The sequence below is a fragment of the Rissa tridactyla genome, chromosome W (assembly GCF_028500815.1).
Source record: "Rissa tridactyla isolate bRisTri1 chromosome W, bRisTri1.patW.cur.20221130, whole genome shotgun sequence".
Lineage (NCBI taxonomy): Eukaryota > Metazoa > Chordata > Aves > Charadriiformes > Laridae > Rissa > Rissa tridactyla.
Genome location: NC_071496.1, coordinates 26,968,843 through 26,986,505, shown reverse-complemented (window position 1 = coordinate 26,986,505; position 17,663 = coordinate 26,968,843). Strand labels below are relative to the sequence as shown.

The 17,663-nt window shown below is 39.8% G+C and overlaps 1 protein-coding gene across 1 annotated transcript in view; it reads right to left on the bottom strand.

Moving 5' to 3' along the window:
• Window positions 1-1,011: 1,011 nt before the first annotated feature.
• Window positions 1,012-17,663, bottom strand: part of LOC128902090 (mitogen-activated protein kinase kinase kinase 1-like) — a 74,389-nt gene continuing 57,737 nt past the window's right edge. Inside the window, exons 11-20 of the mRNA XM_054184444.1 lie at window positions 17,134-17,255; window positions 15,855-15,946; window positions 15,411-15,600; window positions 13,823-15,092; window positions 12,598-12,750; window positions 11,474-11,636; window positions 9,506-9,637; window positions 8,364-8,506; window positions 7,417-7,548; window positions 1,012-1,769 (exon numbers count right to left, since the gene is read on the bottom strand). Of these exons, the coding sequence (XP_054040419.1) occupies window positions 1,620-1,769; window positions 7,417-7,548; window positions 8,364-8,506; window positions 9,506-9,637; window positions 11,474-11,636; window positions 12,598-12,750; window positions 13,823-15,092; window positions 15,411-15,600; window positions 15,855-15,946; window positions 17,134-17,255 (2,547 nt within the window). The 3' untranslated portion in view covers window positions 1,012-1,619. The remainder of the gene's footprint in view (window positions 1,770-7,416; window positions 7,549-8,363; window positions 8,507-9,505; window positions 9,638-11,473; window positions 11,637-12,597; window positions 12,751-13,822; window positions 15,093-15,410; window positions 15,601-15,854; window positions 15,947-17,133; window positions 17,256-17,663) is intronic.

The window sequence follows — 17,663 nt, the reverse complement described above, 5'->3', positions numbered from 1 at the left end:
CAACTAATGAAACTGCTTTTTAGCAGTATGAGCATTATCATCCCTGTAAATTTACCTTTAAGATGTTTTACTTCCAACTTTATTGTACATTTTTAATGTACTATAACTTATTTAGTTTGTCCTGAGTCTTTGAAAGTAACCAATTCTATTTCAGTCCAAGAATTCAACTGGCTTCTGATAAGTTAAAACATGAACAGTTGTTTGTTGTGTTGGTTTTTTTTCCAAAATCGATTAAACACAATGAGTATTTGATTTAAAAATATCCCCTCTCTTAAAAAGGCAAAAGAAAAGCTGCCATTTTCCTTTAGCATTACATGTATCAGAATCTAAAAACCTGCCTTTAAAATAATTTTTAAAACACACCTGCTAAAAACACAGGTTTCACACTATAGGTGAAGCTTTACTTCACGTTTTTCTTAACCTTGTTTTTCAAGTCCAAATTTGTTTCTTATTAAAATAAATACCTTTTTTATGGTAATATTTTTAACATTTTCAAATTAAGTTATTACTACTAAATTATTTACTACAGTAAATAGATGATGTACAGCAGAAGGAAGACAGCAAGTAAAACTTGTTATCAGTGGAGAATGTGACCTCAGTTTTGTTACACAAAGAATGACATTTGCTCACAGGTGGCTCATAGGTCCCACTGAAGTACAGGACAAAGTCTCCCATAAACTTTAATGAGAGCTGGGTTTGGGGCCTTTGAGATGAAAATTCTCTACACTATTTGCCAGAAGAAACCACTATATGAAAAGAAGGCCCAACTTTTAGCATGATTCAGACTAAGTTGTTTTATGCAAAACTTTAAAAAAAAAATAAAATCTATACTGTCAGAGGCTGAAACACTGACTGGCATTTTATTTTATTCCAGATTTCCAGCAAATCTGTTTTAAAAACTCATGTCAGCAAGATATTCCATGACAGTTTGCATCTTTTTCTAAAGACTATTTTAAAAGATCACCTTTCCCTGAAAGTTAAAAGTTTGTTTTCATTGTATTTTTATTTCAAAAGAAATTACATGACCAGCAGTAAATGCACAGTGAACCACAACTGCCTGCTCTTACTTTAAGGAAGGCAATATGTTTTTTAAAGTATTCATCAATGTTTGGATTTGTTACTCAGAGAACTTTGTATAATTAGGAGACACAGATACAGAAGTTCCTTTTACCTAGTGCTGAAAACTGACTAATTACAGAACCCTCTGCTTACATCTACATGATGTGAAATGGAACAGTGATTGCTATATTAAAATAGATCCTGAGCCCCTCAGCTGCTAATACTGTTGAAAAAGTGCTCCAAATAAAATAAAAATCACTTATCCACTAAATAATCATGCAGATTTAAGGAAAAATGCTTTTGTGTTCACATAGAACCAGATGTTTGAAAAGGCACAGTTTACAAAGTCTCTGCACAAGTTGTGAAATGTTGCATACTGAGCTTAGGTAAAGATCTCAATTTGTCAATCACATACTTCAGTAGGGTCCTCCACTGTCGTTGATGTATCTATCATTAAGGCCAGCAGAATAATACAAGCTGCTGTGCTTAACTGCATTGCAAGACAGTTATCGTATATTCAATAGCATCTTCTTCAGTATATCAGCCTTACACATAAGTAGCTACCATGTCGTACGGAAGACTGGGTGTTTCAGCAGCTCCCTTGATGGGGGTCTGTCCTGAGGTTGAAGTTCTAAACACCGAAGAGCCACATCTCTCAAACCAGGAGACAGATGTGAAGGGATTGATGGAGCAGTAGTTGCACTAGCAATCTGAACAAAGGGGGGGAAAAAAAAAATAAAATATTTTTTTAGAAGTCAGTGATTCTTAAGCCCCCTCTCCTACCCTAAACCCTTCAACAAGCTTAATCTTTTTCAGCTGACTAGTTATGAGCTTTTATCCACTTAGCATATTTCCTACTGCAGTTTGAAGATTACATTACTGCTTCCATTTTATAAAATGGGTCTTAAGTTCCCTTTATGCTTCTTTCCCCAATAACATATTCTCTATTGCTTTTCACAGTCTGCGCCTCTCTGCACTTTTCTCTGAATTCTCCTCTTACAGCAAGATTCTGCAGTAACTATCTGCTAAACAGGCCATAAGAAAAGCTCTTATGCCACACTTACAGATATTCTTTAGTCTAATACTTGTCATCACTGTTAACTGGCATAGTGTAAGCAAACACTGAGATATATTAAGCTGAATGATGTTACATTATGATATGTTAAGCTGGGTATGCTCTCTTGCATTGTCTTACTGTATTTCTGCTACCACCCCAGAGGGCAATCTTTCTCAGATAGAAGTAGATCACTCCCAACCAAATTAATTTTGATCTTCTCTAGATCAAATTAAGCAAGATTGAGAACACTAGGGTGGCACCACCAGATTCACAGAGACACAGAACCAAGACAACTACATCTCTTATAAGTGATTTGTATTTAATTAGAACATATTTGAATACCACCGTGCTACTTCTGTTTTGTGGAAACAGAACACTTTCTTCACTCATGCTAGTGAAGATGCTAATCACTTTCTTCACTTGTGGCAGTATTTTCTTTATTCATGCCCACAGTTCAACTAGATTTTTAGTATTAAATATACCTACTTGATTTTAGTAAGAAACATGAATGCCAAAACAGATGACTTAGAAGAGGGAGGAATAATATTCATATATAGCATGGCATAATAGTAAATATCTTTCGACAAAATCTGAACATGGAACACCAGGTTTTTACCAAAGGACATTCCCCACTATGAACACGTACAAATATTTTATGGTAGAAAAACTTTTTTTGCTCCTGTATTTTACAGGATTGTAAAGAGTTCAAACACCAGTCTTCTGCCTAGAGTCACGATCAACTCTATTCCCAAATTTTGTGCAGTTTGTGTAGAATGGCATGCAGGAAGGGCATAGTCACACTACCACCTCAAGAGGTAAGTTCAATCGGTGGTTGTCACCCTCTTAGAAGGAGCACAGCTATGGTATCCACCTGGCGGAAAGCCATGTCCTCTGCACTTGGCAGAAAGGATGCGGCAACCCAGACAGAGCTCCCACAAAAACATGCAGCCATCCAGGTCTTGGGCTGCAGGGAGTACCAGAGCCTTTTCCTGATAACAGATGGTAATAGTGAGAACAGCTGTGTGAGGTGTGACCAGGTGGATGATCTGCTCATTCTGATGGCAGAACTACAAGAGGAAGTAGAAATATTGAGGAGCATCAGGGAGTCCAAGAAAAAGACAGACTGGTGGAATCACACTCTGCCGTCCCTGAGACAGAAATGGGAACCACCACTAGAAAAAAACAAAATCAAGGGGATCCTGTATCCTCCCCCTGACAGACTGAAGGCAATAGCTTAAAGGAGAGGAGTGAATGGAGGAAAGTCCATGCTCAGGGTGGCAGGCAAATCCCCTCCTTGGCCACCCTGCCTTCCCAGGTGCCTCTGTACAACAGGTACAAGGCTCTGGATGTGGAAGGCCAGTCAATGGATGATGATGTGTATGACAGTCCATCTTCACCAGAGGTGCTGCCAAGGTCAGAAAGGCCTACCCCCCTGTATCATGACCACCTCCCACAAGGAAGAAAAGATGGTTTATAGTTGTAGGCGACTCCCTTCTGAGGGGAACAGAGGGTCCAATACACCAGACAGAACATCCTCTTAGGGAAGTCTGCTGCCTCCCTAGAGCTCAGGTTAAGGACATCACTAGGAAATTTCCTAGCCTGGTACGGCCCTTAGACTATTACCCATTATTGCTCTTCCACATGGGTGGCAATGAAGCCGCAACGTGTAGTCCAAGGGGTCTCAGAAGAGACTTCAGCGCCTTGGGACAGTTGGTAAGGGAATCTGGAGCGCAGGTTATTTTTTCCTCTCTCCTCCCAGTTGCAAGCAGCAACACTGGAAGAAACAGATGGACCCAGTCTATTAACATGTGGCTCCGTGGCTGGTGTCATCACCACAGTTTTGGTTTTTTCGATAATGGGATGGCCTACACAGCACCAGGCTTGCTGGAGTCAGATGGGATTCACCTTTCTGAAAGGGGGAAGAGGGTCTTTGCTCACAAGCTAGCAGGGCTCATTGACAGAGCTTTAAACTAGGCTTGAGGGGGGCAACATCAGGCTTGCCCGCGACAAGCTGTGGGACAACAGGCAATGGTTAGAGGGACATGATGCTAGCGAGGGCACTCAGCCTGTTGCTCTGAGACATGCTAGCTATGCTGCAGCACACAAAGTTTTACAGAGATGAGCCAGGGGCTCCTGAGGTAATAGGAGCCAAGAGGGAAACACCAGTGAAATACCCCAAAGGAATTAAGGGATGTTCCTCTAAGAAGGTGACACGGCCTCTACGCCAATGCATGCAGCATGGGCAACAAACAGGAGGAGTTGGAAGCCACCGTGCTGCTAGAAAGCTACGACTTAGTTGCCATTACTGAAACTTGGTGGGATGAATCCCATGACTGGAGTGTGGCTATCGATGACTACAGGCTGTTCAGAAGGGACAGGCGAGGAAGGAGGGGCGGAGGCATTGTCCTCTACATCAAGAAATGGATAGAGCATGAAGAGCTGTCTCTGAAGAATAGCCACAAGCAGGTTGAAAGCTTATGGGTGAGAATTAGAGACCGAGGCAACAAAGGAAACCCCATGGTTGGTGTCTACTACAGGCTGCCTGATCAAGGGGAGCCTGTTGACAAAGCCTTCTTACTCCAACTACAGGAGGCATTGCGCTCACAGGCTCTCATCCTGCTGGGGGACTTCAACCACCCCAACATCATCTGGGAAAGTAGCACAGTGAGCTGTAGGCAATCCAGGAGACTTCTCAAATGCATCGCGGGTAACTTCTTAGGCCAGGTAATAGACAGCCCTACCAGAGGGGATGCGATACTGGACCTGATGGTCACCAACACAAGTGAGCTCATCGGTGACATCAAGATTGGAGGCAGCCTGGGCTGCAGTGATCATGCACTGGTGGAGTTCACGGTCCTGAGGGATATGGGTCAGGTGAAGAGTAAAGTCAGGACCCTGAATTTTAGGAAAGAAACTTCCAGCTCTTCAAGGAGTTAGTCAATAGGACCCCCTGGGAAACTGCCCTCAGGGACAAGGGGGCAGAACAGAGCTGGCAGATCTTTAAGGACGCTTTTCATAGAGCATGAGCTCTTGATCTCCAGGTGTAAGAAATCAAGCAAGGAAGGCAAGAGACCAGCATGGGTGAGTTGAGACCTGCTGGTCCAACTAAAGGGCAAGAAGGAAATGCGCAGGCAGTGGAAGGTGTCCTGGGAAGAGTATAGGGACGCTGCCTGGTTGTGTAGGGATGGGGTCAGGAAGGCCAAGGTGCAGCTGGAGCTGAACTTTGCAAGGGATGCAAAGAATAATAAGGGCTTCTACAGGTATGTCATCCAGAAAAAGCAGGTCAAAGAAAGCGTACTCCCCCCGATGAGCGAGAAAGGCACACTGGTAACAACGGATAAGGAGAAGGCTGAGGTACTCAACCGCTTTTTTTTCTCAGTCTTCACTGGCAACCTCTCTTCCCACACCTCTCGAGTGGATGGACTGCAAGGCAGGGACTGGGGGAGCAAAGTCCTTCCCACTAAGAGAAGATCAGGTTCATGACCACCTGAGGAACCCGAACATACAGAAGTCTATGGGACCTGACAAGATGCATCCCAGAGTCCTGAGGGAACTGGCTAATGTAGTAGCCAAGCCACTCTCCATGATATTTGAAAAGTCATGGCAGTCAGGTGAAGTCCCTGGCAACTGGAAAAAGGGAAACATTGCACCCATTTTTAAAAAGGGGAGAAAGGAAGACCCCGGAAACTAACCAACCTGTCAGCCTCACCTCTGTGCCTGGGAAGATCATGGAACAGATCTTCCTAGAAGCTATGCTAAGGCACATGGAGGACAGGGAGGTGATTCGAGACAGCCAGCATGGCTTCACCAAGGGCAAATCCTGCCTGACCAACCTCGTGGACTTCTGCAATGGAGTGACTACATCAGTGGACAAGGGAAGAGCTACGGATATCTGGACTTCTGTAAGGCCTTTGACACAGTCCTCCACAGCATCCTTCTCTCTAAATTGAGAGACATGCATTTTATGGGTGGACGAGGAATTGGTTGGATGGTTGCATCCAGAGAGCAGTGGTCAACAGCTCAATGTCTGGATGGAGATCAGTGACAAATGGTGTCCATCAGGGGTCTGTATTGGGACTAGTACTGTTTAATATCTTCATCAATGACATAGTGGGATGGAGTGCACCCTCAGGAAGTTTGCAGATGACACCAAGATGAGTGGTGTGGTTGACACACCTGAGGGACAGGATGCCATCCAGAGGGACATGGACAAGCTTGAGAAGTGGGCCCATGTGAACCTCATGAGGTTCAACAAGGCCAAGTGCAAGGTCCTGCACCTGGGTCAGAGCAACCCCCAGTATCAATACAGGACAGAGGATGAAGGGATTGAGAGCAATCCTTCAGAGGAGGACTTGGGGGTACTGGTGGATGAAAAGCTGGACATGAGCCAACAGTGTGTGCTTGCAGCCCAGAAGGCCAACCGTATCCTGGGCTGCATCAAAAGAAGCATGGCTAGCAGGTCGAGGGAGGTGATTCTGCCCCTCTACTCTGCTCTCATGAGACCCCACCTGGAGTACTGTGTCCAGCTCTGGAGTCCTCAGCACAAGAAGGACATGGAGCTGTTGGAGCAGGTCCAGAGGAGGGCCACAAAAGTGATCAGAGGGATGGAACACCTCTGCTATGAGGACAGGCTGAGAGAGTTGGGGTTGTTCAGCCTGGAGAAGAGAAGGCTCCAGAGAGACCTTATAGCAGCCTTTCAGTACTTAAAGGGGGCTTATAAGAAAGATGCGGACAAACTTTTTAGCAGGGCCTGTTGCAATAGGACAAGGGGTAATGGTTTTAAACTAAAAGAGGGTAGATTCAGGCTAGATATAAGGAAGACATTTTTCACTACGAGGGTGTTGAAACACTGGAAGAGGTTGCCCAGTGAGGTGGTAGATGCCCCACCCCTGGAAACATTGAAGGTCAGGTTGGACGGGGCTCTGAGCAGCCTGATCTAGTTGAAGATGTCCCTGCTCATGGCAGGGGAGGTTGGACTAGATGACCTTTAAAGGTCCCTTCCAACCCAAACTATTCTATGATTCTATAATTTTTTTATTTTTTTTTTTAGCCTCCTGCATTATGTATTTATATCTTAGAACAGAGCTTTTTCTGCATATTATTGTGCTGGTAGCCTTTTTTTTTTTTAAAGTATGATAATTATGTTGGTATCAATATTGATTCTGTACTAACAGCTCCAATATAAAGAGCAGCCATTGCAGCAAACCCTACTACTTGTATACTTTTCTAAAATTCACATTGCTGTATATGAAATTAGTCAGTGTCTTTTGTAGCGTATTTGTAGCAATGAAGTACCTCACCTTAAATATGAGAGCAAGATGATTGGAGTGTTTCTCTGCATTCCAGGGAGGTTTAGCACAAGCCATTTCTATAACAACACAGCCAACGCTCCACACATCACAGCTCCTACCATATTGCTGACCTCTCAGAACCTGAATAGACAGGTCAAAGCTCAGATTATCCACTTCAAAGTCTCTTAACTCTAAGTAATTTAGATTAAAAAAATAAATCTTCAATCAAGTGCATTCTAATTAACATTTCAGGTTGAGAGAGTGATCAGTGATGTAAATGCTGTAAGATTTATACAGCTATAGAGAGCTAGTAAATAAAATGCCTGATCAAGGTGCAAAGTAAAGTATCTTGCAATAGTTAGCTTTTGACCAAATGGTCGTTTGAGCTTTAATAACAATACTTATTATGTATCTTGTAACAAACTAATTGACCTTATAGCAGCTTTCCAGTATCTGAAGGGGGCCTACAGAGAGCTGGAGAGGGTCTTTTTACAGGGGCATGTAGTGATAGGATGAGGGATAATGGCTTCAAACTGGAAGAGGAGAGATGTAGATTAGATATTAGGAAGAAATTTTTCACTATGAGGGTGGTGAGGCACTGGAACAGGTTGCCCAGAGAAGTTGTAGATGCCCCATCTCTGGAAGCGTTCAAGGCCAGGCTGGATGGGGCTTTGAGCAGCCTGGTCTAGTGGGAGGTGTCCCTGCCCATGGCAGGGGGGTTGGAACTAGATGATGTTTAAGGTCCCTTCCAACCTAAACCATTCTGTGATTCTATAACAACTGTGATAGCACGAAATGTCATTATCACCATGTTGGAATCATTCCTATTTTTTAGAACAAGTACATTTAAAACACATTTGAAGCATTCACAGCATTTTTCTGTTATTTAGCTGTATGAATTAGCTTAAAGAGTACAAACAAACTTTTTGAAGTAACTTCCAAAACTGGTTTCTTACCTCCGGTGCCATAAATGCAATAGTTCCCAACAGCTGTCCCTGAAATTCCCCAGCACCAGTTCCTTTTGATGCCAACCTGGCTGCAGCTCCAAAATCAGCTATTCTTAATCTATGACCTGTGCTGTCAATGAGCAAATTGGCACCTGTCAACAGCATAATAAGAATACTGCTAGTTGGCTTTTTATTAAAGGTAAAAGGATGAACAGACACTCTTTCTCCCTCTATTTCAAAGCTATAAGTAAGTTCATGGTCCTCACCCACAATATCAAGGAGATCTAAAAATCAAGGACAAAGTCTAATAATGTCACTTTTCTGTTATGCCTGAATGATACTGCACACAGCTTGAGGCTGTCCAAGGGATTTAGAGAAGCAATCAAACTTTCAAAGTAGGGCAAACATAGGATTCTGGAACAACACCTGGAGATGGAATAATGAAAGAAAATGGTGACCTAAAAATCCTGGAGGTTTTCATTGCCTGCACTTCTCTGCAAAATTTAAAAACTTATTTCTTCCTTAAGCAACTTTGAGTTGTCTTGAAGAGAATTACAGAGCAATTGAAAGTTTTCCTATTTTAAGAAGAAATATTAAAAGGCAAGTATTTGCCATTGCTATGTTGCCGCTTATGTGGATGTCTCTCCAGTTTATGGACAGCTATAGCGACATTACAAGGGAGAAGTTTAGTAAGACTGGCATTTCCCAATAAAGTCCACATTTTGTTTGTCAAATGGTACAACTGTGTTTATATTCAATTAGGATGAAGGAAGAAAACCCATCATAATATTCCTGTACATTTGAAACCTGACCTCTTTATTTTGCTTATTCACAGATTTTACTGTCGTTTCAGGGTATTTAGATTAATTTAACTAATAATCCTTAAAATATGAAGTTGCCATATAGCTTTATTTTAACAAATTCAGAAAACGATTTTTTCTAAATTATTGGCACAAATGGCAAGTATCCCCAAGCATACTATGAATGTTCTGATTAATTTCAGTAACTAAAGGTTCTTAAGTATGATCAGACAAACCCAATAGAAATAACACTCTTGAGATGGGTTTCCAAGAGAAGCAATAGGTCTCAAGCCAAAATAGGTGCTGCTATTTGAATACTCTTTTTTAAAATACATTCTAAATAATTCTCACCTTTAACATCTCTATGAATTATCTGATTCTCATGGAGATAAGAAAGGCCACGTAACAGTTGATCTGTATAATTAATAATAACAGATTCTTTGAAAGCTCCATATTTACTTAACAAATGAGCAACTGAACCCCCTAGAAGATAAAAAAAAAATTACAATTTATCAACACTAACATTTTGTATTAGTAGAATGCAGCGCTGTCTTCTAAAATTGGAACTTGGTATCGATATTCCTAATTTATAACTAGATTCCCCCCCAAACATTAAAAGTTCCATAGGCAAAAAATAATATACTTGGTTACTTAATTACTTTTTACCTGAGCCGTACATGTTACAAAGACATAAGTCTTTATGCTTCCTAATATTTTCATCTGTCCTCAAAAGAATGTACAAATCCCTTAGCGTACAAAAGGACTGTACAACAACTGTTGCTGATAAAAAACTACATGTTTTTATATCTACATTTTGCACTAAGGTTTTCAAGTAGTAGAACACTAGCTTTCTTTGGGGCAATAGATATGTGCAGCCTCCAATAAGCGTTCCCTCCGAGGATCTTAATTTACTTTTATTATCATTTAAGAACCAATATATAGAAGCAAGTATACAAGCAAGGAAAAGCACTATCTTCCTCCGTTTTCCAAAAGTGGTATCTAGATCCTCAAGATTTTAGATTTCCATTGTGCTTCTCAAAGTATTCTAATATAATTTGGGCTCAAATGAGGTAAAGAAAATTTCTGACATTTCATTATCTAAATAATACTATTTCAGAAAAATTATATTTAAGAGTTAAACACACTTAGTTTTGGGAAAATATTTTCTGCACTATTGCTTGTAATAACACATAATTGGGCTTTGCTTGTTAGCACTTTGGTATTGCTAAGCAATTTCTGCCAGAGAACATAAGTTAAAGTTCAACGTTTTCTTATAAAAGAAACAAGTATATATAAACCACCAAATCTAGTCTTGCTAACTGGACTACAACATATATAACAACATATAATCCCATTCATGAAATTAATAAAGCTCCTTCTTAAAAAAGGATATAAACTTTCTTGTACCTGCTCTGTACAATAACAAAGATTTCATTATTTATTACCAGAATTACCACTTCATATATTTGAGATTTGAACATCTTTTTCAGGAACAGACTGCTCCAGCATGGGTCCCCCACAGGGTCACAAGTCCTGCCAGAGAATCTGCTCCAGTGTGGGCTCTCCTCCTCTCTCTCCACAGGTTCTGCCAGGAACCTGCTCCAGTGCAAGCTCTCCATGGGGTCACAGCCTCCTTTGGGGCGCATCCACCTGCTGCGGTGTGGGGTCCTCCGTGGGCTGCAGGTGGATAACTGCTCCACTGTTAACATCCACTGTCTTCACCACAGGCTGCAGGGGAATCTCTGCTCCAGCACCTGGAGCACCTCCTCTCCAAAATTCTTCACTGACCTTGGTGTCTGCAGAGTTGTTTCTCTCACATATTCTCACTCCTCTCTTCTGACTGCTGATGGTGTTGCACAGGTTCCCCCCCACTTCTTAAATATGTTATCACAGAGGTGCTACCACCATCACCGATTGGCTCAGCTTTGGCCAATGGCGTGTCCATCTTGGAGCCAGCTGGCACTGGCTTTATCAGCTTCTCACAAAAGCCACCCCCTGCAGCCCCCCCCACTACCAAAACCTTGCCATGGAAAACCAATATATAACTCCTCATTTAAATTCAGAAGCTGAGGTAGTAGAATTTTTGTTTAGGGTTTCCAGTTAATGACAGATTAGGTATGGAAAATTCCAATTCAAAAAAGGATGCCAGTAAGAATACTGCTTAAACTGTTCTGGAAGTAGACCTTTATACTGGTTACCAACAGCAATAAAAATATAAGTTTGCAAACTGAAGTGATGCATGGAATATTTTGCAGTATGAAACTACATAGTTCAAGACTCAACTGATATTTTCATTTTATTTGGCATGCAGTTGTTTACCTGCCATCCATTCAATAAAGAGGTTATAGTTACTCTTCTCACATGTAGCACCCAACATTCGAATAATGTTAGGATGGCTCAAATGACTCATCATCCTTATTTCTTCTCTCAGTGCTTCAACTACCTCTTCTTGTTCAGATGATGTGTTCCTGACATACGTCACCTGTTTTGAAATATGGTATTCAGATTTACCTTACATAATTACCAATCCTGTAACCATCCCTCTTCAGTGCAGTAACAAGAATGGATGGCTTTCTGTCCCTTTTCACCATCTGGAAATACCAAGTATTCTTTTATCTCGAGTTCCTTCAGCTGAGACCATATATCTCCATGTGAGACAGTCATAGAAAATTAATAGTGATCTTCTAGAGAAATACCAACAAAAATCTCTCCAAGTGTGGCATGGGTTAACTTCCCTCTTTAAACTAGGAAATTCCCTCTGCTTAAACTAGGAAATTATTTTTATTTTTTTTTCAGATGTTGAAGAAAAGGAAGAAAGATAAGGCCTGAAGCAGGATTCTGTCAGTGATGTTATTTGTAAGTTTAACCATACTACTTGTTTCATAACTAAATGTCTTATCCAAGAAAGTCAATGGGTATAAAAAAAGCCGATCAGAAGTCCAGCCTCGGTCACATTTTTGTATCTAATAATTTAAATATTAAAAATACTTGCCTCGAAGTTGGCTGTTGGATTGGAGGAAACAAGCATTAAACTACATTTCCTCTGCTTAATCTGTTTTAGGAAAGTCTTGAAATTGCTTTTAATAGCTATCTTTCAAACAGAGCATCAATTTGGAATCAAGAGACTTGGACTCCATTCCTATCTCTGTCACTGATTTGTAAACTTGATAAAAACAAAAATGTATTTGAAGAACTATGAAAGAAAATGGGTATATAAAAAGTACTCTTTTTTTTTCCTTTTAAAGAGAAGTAAAAGAAACTGAAAACATTATGTTAATTCCATGCATATAAAGACTTTGCATTATGTATCATGTGAGTACATGTGACAGGGTGAAGAGGAAGTAGGGAACAGAAGTCTGTGAGAGCAGAGCACTTTTATATTTAATATTTCAAAGAAATATTGAAGAAGCAGCAGAATATATTCAAGGAAAAAAAGTATTTACCTGCTTTACAGCCATTAATGTCCCTGTTCCTACATCTTGAGCTTGGTAACAGGAAGAGAAAGCTCCAAGACCAATTTGCTGACCTTTAAGCCATTCTGCATCTTCTCTGTAATGGTGTTTTGCTTTGGTATGTCCAGGCAGGGTTTCTGGTGTCTGCAAATTAAATTCCAAATCAATCACATATTTACTAACATGCATCTAAAATACAGACATTCTGGAAAGTTATGAAATATCTTTTATATGTTTATAATATTGTTTATATGCCTCTCTTCTCCCCTACAGTTATTTGTACTGCATGTTATAAATGTTTCAGTTGAGACCAGAACACCAGTGTATTCCTTAATCCACATATTCCTACTGTGTATAAGAACAGAGCCCCTTTTATGTTACTACCTGAAGGTGAAAGGCAAGATGTAAGGACACAAATAGGAGCAAGACTTTTTTCTATTCCTGATCTCATATCTAGTCAAGGTTTTAGTCAGCACCTATAGTAAACACAAACAAAATCAAGTTTTCTACTTAATTTATTTCTGTCCTTTTATGCTTCACATGTTGTTACCTCATGTAAAGGATCACAAAACCCAACATTTCATTCCTCTTTACTACCAAATCTGTTACCTTTCCTAGGCATGCAGCCTCACAAGCTTCTAGCACCTGTCTTACTCTCAAGTTAATACAGTCAACCATTTTGTGAACTTTTATAAAATACTCCTTTCTTTCTCTATTCTTATTTCTTATGCTTTTGTCTATTTGCAAAGAAATTTTTCTGATTTCTAAAGTACCTCATCTCTCTCAAGATGTGCTGACAGCAAGATCACTTCCTACTATCACTTCCTACTCTATCTGCCTTTTCTTTCAGAAACTAATTTGGTTTCATACAATTGCCTTCAAAGTAAAACAGCATTAAGACCCAGTACAATTCCACTCCTGCTTAAAAATCATTGTAATCATTTCCTGTTTCCCCACTTCCACGCTTTCTTTTTTGCCATTTTAAAGGTTGGTATATGACATGATGTCTCTCTTCCAAATAGTGTCTTCTAAACTTGTTAATAGCCATGGGATTCTGTTAGCACCCTCAACCGGTAGACTGTTTGTACTCCAACTTCTAGGAGAGGGTATTGAATCCCTTTGAATTTTATATAACTTTAGAAATACAACAGCACTGCTTTATAAATTCAGTGAGCCTCAGTTGAGACTTATGCTAAATTACCATATGTATACTTACATCCTGCTGAATGATTATGATATCTTCACCATTTTCAACCTGTAGTTGGAGAATTATCGGCAGGGCATCTTGAGATGTTGACATTGCCATAGCAATAGCTAAAGCTTCCTCTTCTTCAGCTTCCATCTTTTCCTTGCATTTTTGATTATGATTTACATCATCTTTGTAAGTATCATCATTTGCTGCCCGCCCAGGAGAAAGAACTGCAACTTCAGACTTGAATGTAACTGTGCCATCACTCATTGGTATGGAGGCCTCAAGCAGGTCCTCGATACTGGAACTGAGCTCTGCATTAACATCCAATTGACATTTCTCATCTACTGGTGTGAACACTGTCTCTTCACTTGGTATAACTGCAATGCTACTACTATTGCCATCACACTGCAAAATATCATTCAGGTCCAGAGTCATACTGTTTTTTGAGGTTTCTCCCTGCTTGTTCACATCATTTGAGGTGGGTTGTGATGGCTTTGGCCTGTGTATGTGACTAGATGGCAATGGCCTGACTTGGGTAAAAACTGGAGAAAGTTTATCTGTCTGTTTATTTTCAGAACAGCTTCTCTGAAACTGGAGAGAAAGTTTCCACTGTGTTTGAGAAGGTGAGGGGATTTTGCAGGTAACAAATCCCTGAAGTCCAAGTTTAGAGACATCTGTTACAGTGCCAGCTAGTACAGATGTGTTTGAAGGAGACAGAAGCATGGGGAATAGTGACTGAGAATGACTGGATGAGCGAGAAGAGTTCAAACACTGACCAGGGTTTTTTCCTGTTGTTTGAATGGTTGGCTTTGGTTGCTCAGTGCTTACCGATGAAACAGGCAGTCCCATAGTAAGGCCAGCCAGCGTCTCAGAAGTGTCCTCTGGACTGGCACTCAGTTTTTTATCACTTAAACTTTTCTCACTTTTCCTTGATAACTGGCCAGTATTGTTAGGAGTATTCCTTTCTGTAGCTTCTGGAGAGTTATCTGGTACAGGTAGCTGCAAAAAGTCTTCATGTTGACATTCCCCAGAGTGCATTTCTTCCATGCCTAGCTGGATGGTGTCTGCAATTTCCATTTCATCTGCTATTGCCATCAGACATCGACACATCCTTGCATAATGAATTGAACTTGTCACACTCAGCATTTCTAACAGCTTTACAAAAACACGGGGCACTCTTGCCACCATTCTTGCTGCACTCAAAAATACTCTCCGTGATAGTTTTCCAATCATTGAGTGGGAACTGTCAATTGACTGCAAGGTGAAATTTAAGAGAGAGAGAAGTTTCTTATACCTGAAAGTTTGGGAAAAAAAGAAAAGCGTCTTATAAACTGATATGCTCTAGTTAACTAGTGCTAAGAATGCCATTTCTAGATAATCTATTTAGCTGTAAGTTGTGCAGTAGAAAGGAGACTTATTGCTGTATTGGTGCTTCAGAATTGTTTCACAGGTCAGAAGTTAAAAAAGGCAACTGTTTACTCTAAAGTAGGTGCACTTTTGCATATAAATATACACTACTTGTTTACAGGAATTAAACTAACCAATTTTTTAAGAAATCAACAATAACACATTCAACTACAAAGAGTATTAGTCACATAGCGTAAGTAAATACCTGTCTACTACAGTATCAGCTTGTAAAACACCTCCACAGATAGTGTGGGGATAAAATTCACCAGGAAATTCCAACAGAAGTCTGTCTATTAGACAAAGTCGCCCCAGTAGAGCTTGCCAGTTGCTAGACTCTGTTTGGGTTCCGAGAATACAGTTTAAGACATAATCAACACCACCAATACCAATAGACCCTATAAAAAAGTTGATAAAATAAGGATTAGGTATGTTCACAATCTAAATTCTGATCTAAATATCAGAACTATATCATACAGAAATACATAATGTGCACCCAAATTAACACCACCCTCCCCCCCAAACTGCTGAGAGCAACACTGTTCTCTTTGTCATGCTGGCAAATACAGGGTAAAACCTGTGTTAAATTTAAAACACTTCAGTATATTTGCTTGTAATGATAATTCAATTATATATGAAGAACAATTATTACCAGATTTAAGTATTTCTCTCCCAACCGCCAGCTCTCCCGCTTGGCCTTTACACATCTCCAATAGCGTTGAGACCGAAAGTTGACTTGTTCGACTAAGAAATTAAAACAAAAAAAACAAACAACATTTAGCAGATGCTTTCAAGAAAAAACATTTTACTCATTACATTTCAATAATTGTTAGCTTAGAATTGTGCTTGGAATAATTATTTCACATCACTTTATTCCAATATACTTCTGTAGTCCTCTATCTGTAAGCAACCAATAGTTGTGACTTTTTTTTACAAGGACACTTCCAGAAATGTAATGTCTATCAATAATAAATAAAAAAAACCAAATAGAAATCAGCTTCCCCATTTCTCAAATTCTTTGAGACTTTTGGGCAATAATCTCTATTAAAAGAAATTAATTCAACTGCACATTAGGATCTCATCCTCTTGCACAAACAGGCCAAATCCAGGAATCCAGCACCACAAGGAACAATTCTATTTCACTTATACCTTTGATTTTAGATTTTCTAGTGCTAAACTATTGCCAGTGCATCTCTAGTTGCAGTTTCAGAAGCAATGCTGCTTAGGAGCTAAACTGAAAGAGACAAAAAAAAGTTAAAAAAATATTAATCTGGTGGACTTCTGCATCTAGTTTACAGTACAGCTGAAGAAATGGTAGGTCTGGCAGAGCAGACGGGGTAGCTTGGGAGAGGAAGACAAGGCCTACTCAAGCCAGAACTGCCAAATGCATTCACTCAGAATAGCCATCTCCTAACATTACACTATGAAGTAAAAAGTAGTAGTGTTAACGCTTCATGACATAAATGTACAACAGCTTTTGTTGAAGTAGGAAACATACATATATATTAAAGATACAAAATTTGATGATTGGTACTTGCTGAAGGGTACTTACTGACTGCTTAAAGAGGAGTCATGAAAATTAGACCAAAGCAATATCAACTGAGGAGGAGGGGATGATTGATGACTGCACCCAAAAAATCTTCCTTTATTTTAAGGGGAAAAAAAGGCTTATGCAAGCAAAGCATCATATTTAAGATCCGTAAGTACTGGAAAAACATAATCAGGTGCCTTCAAAACCTACATCTTTCAAGACAGAAGTTGGTTGGTCACAACTAGACTTTAACAAAAACATTTAAACATATGATCCACACATTTTATTTCAACGCCACCTATAAATGGTCTCCTAGTTCCATATAAAACAACAACAAATGAAGTTTCAAGACATTTCAGTAACAATCCAAGATGAATTTGAAGTTCGTGAGACACCATACCTGTTGGCATCTGCACATTTAACTAGTATTGTCTCTACAACTTGCTTGAGAAGTTGCTGTAATTTAGTCCTCTCTGCTAAAGTATGACAAGGAGTATATGCCAGCATGGCTCTTAAGGTTTTCTAAGAGAAAGGAAAAAACAATACATATGAAATCAAATTAGCTACACAAATTTGATTTTTTAGAAGTTGTAAATAGTTCTATATTAATTGCATTCAAAATATCAGTGACATGTTCAAAGAACAAACAGCTTACTATATATTCACTGTTAGAATTAGTCATTTATTCTTTGAGATTGGAAGGAATCTGGTCATACAAGTACTGTTAACACTTAGCACTGTAGCAAGCATTTCCTTATTTGACCAGTGGAGTCATGCCATTTCACTCTTGCTGAGAATTTTGTTCAACCCGCTTTCAGATGATGGTTAAAAGTCAAGTCAGTGGCGCTCAACAACAATTATTAGGATTCCTGACTTCATATATCTCCTCCCTTTCAAAAAATGAAGTCATTTGGAAATTACTGGAATACA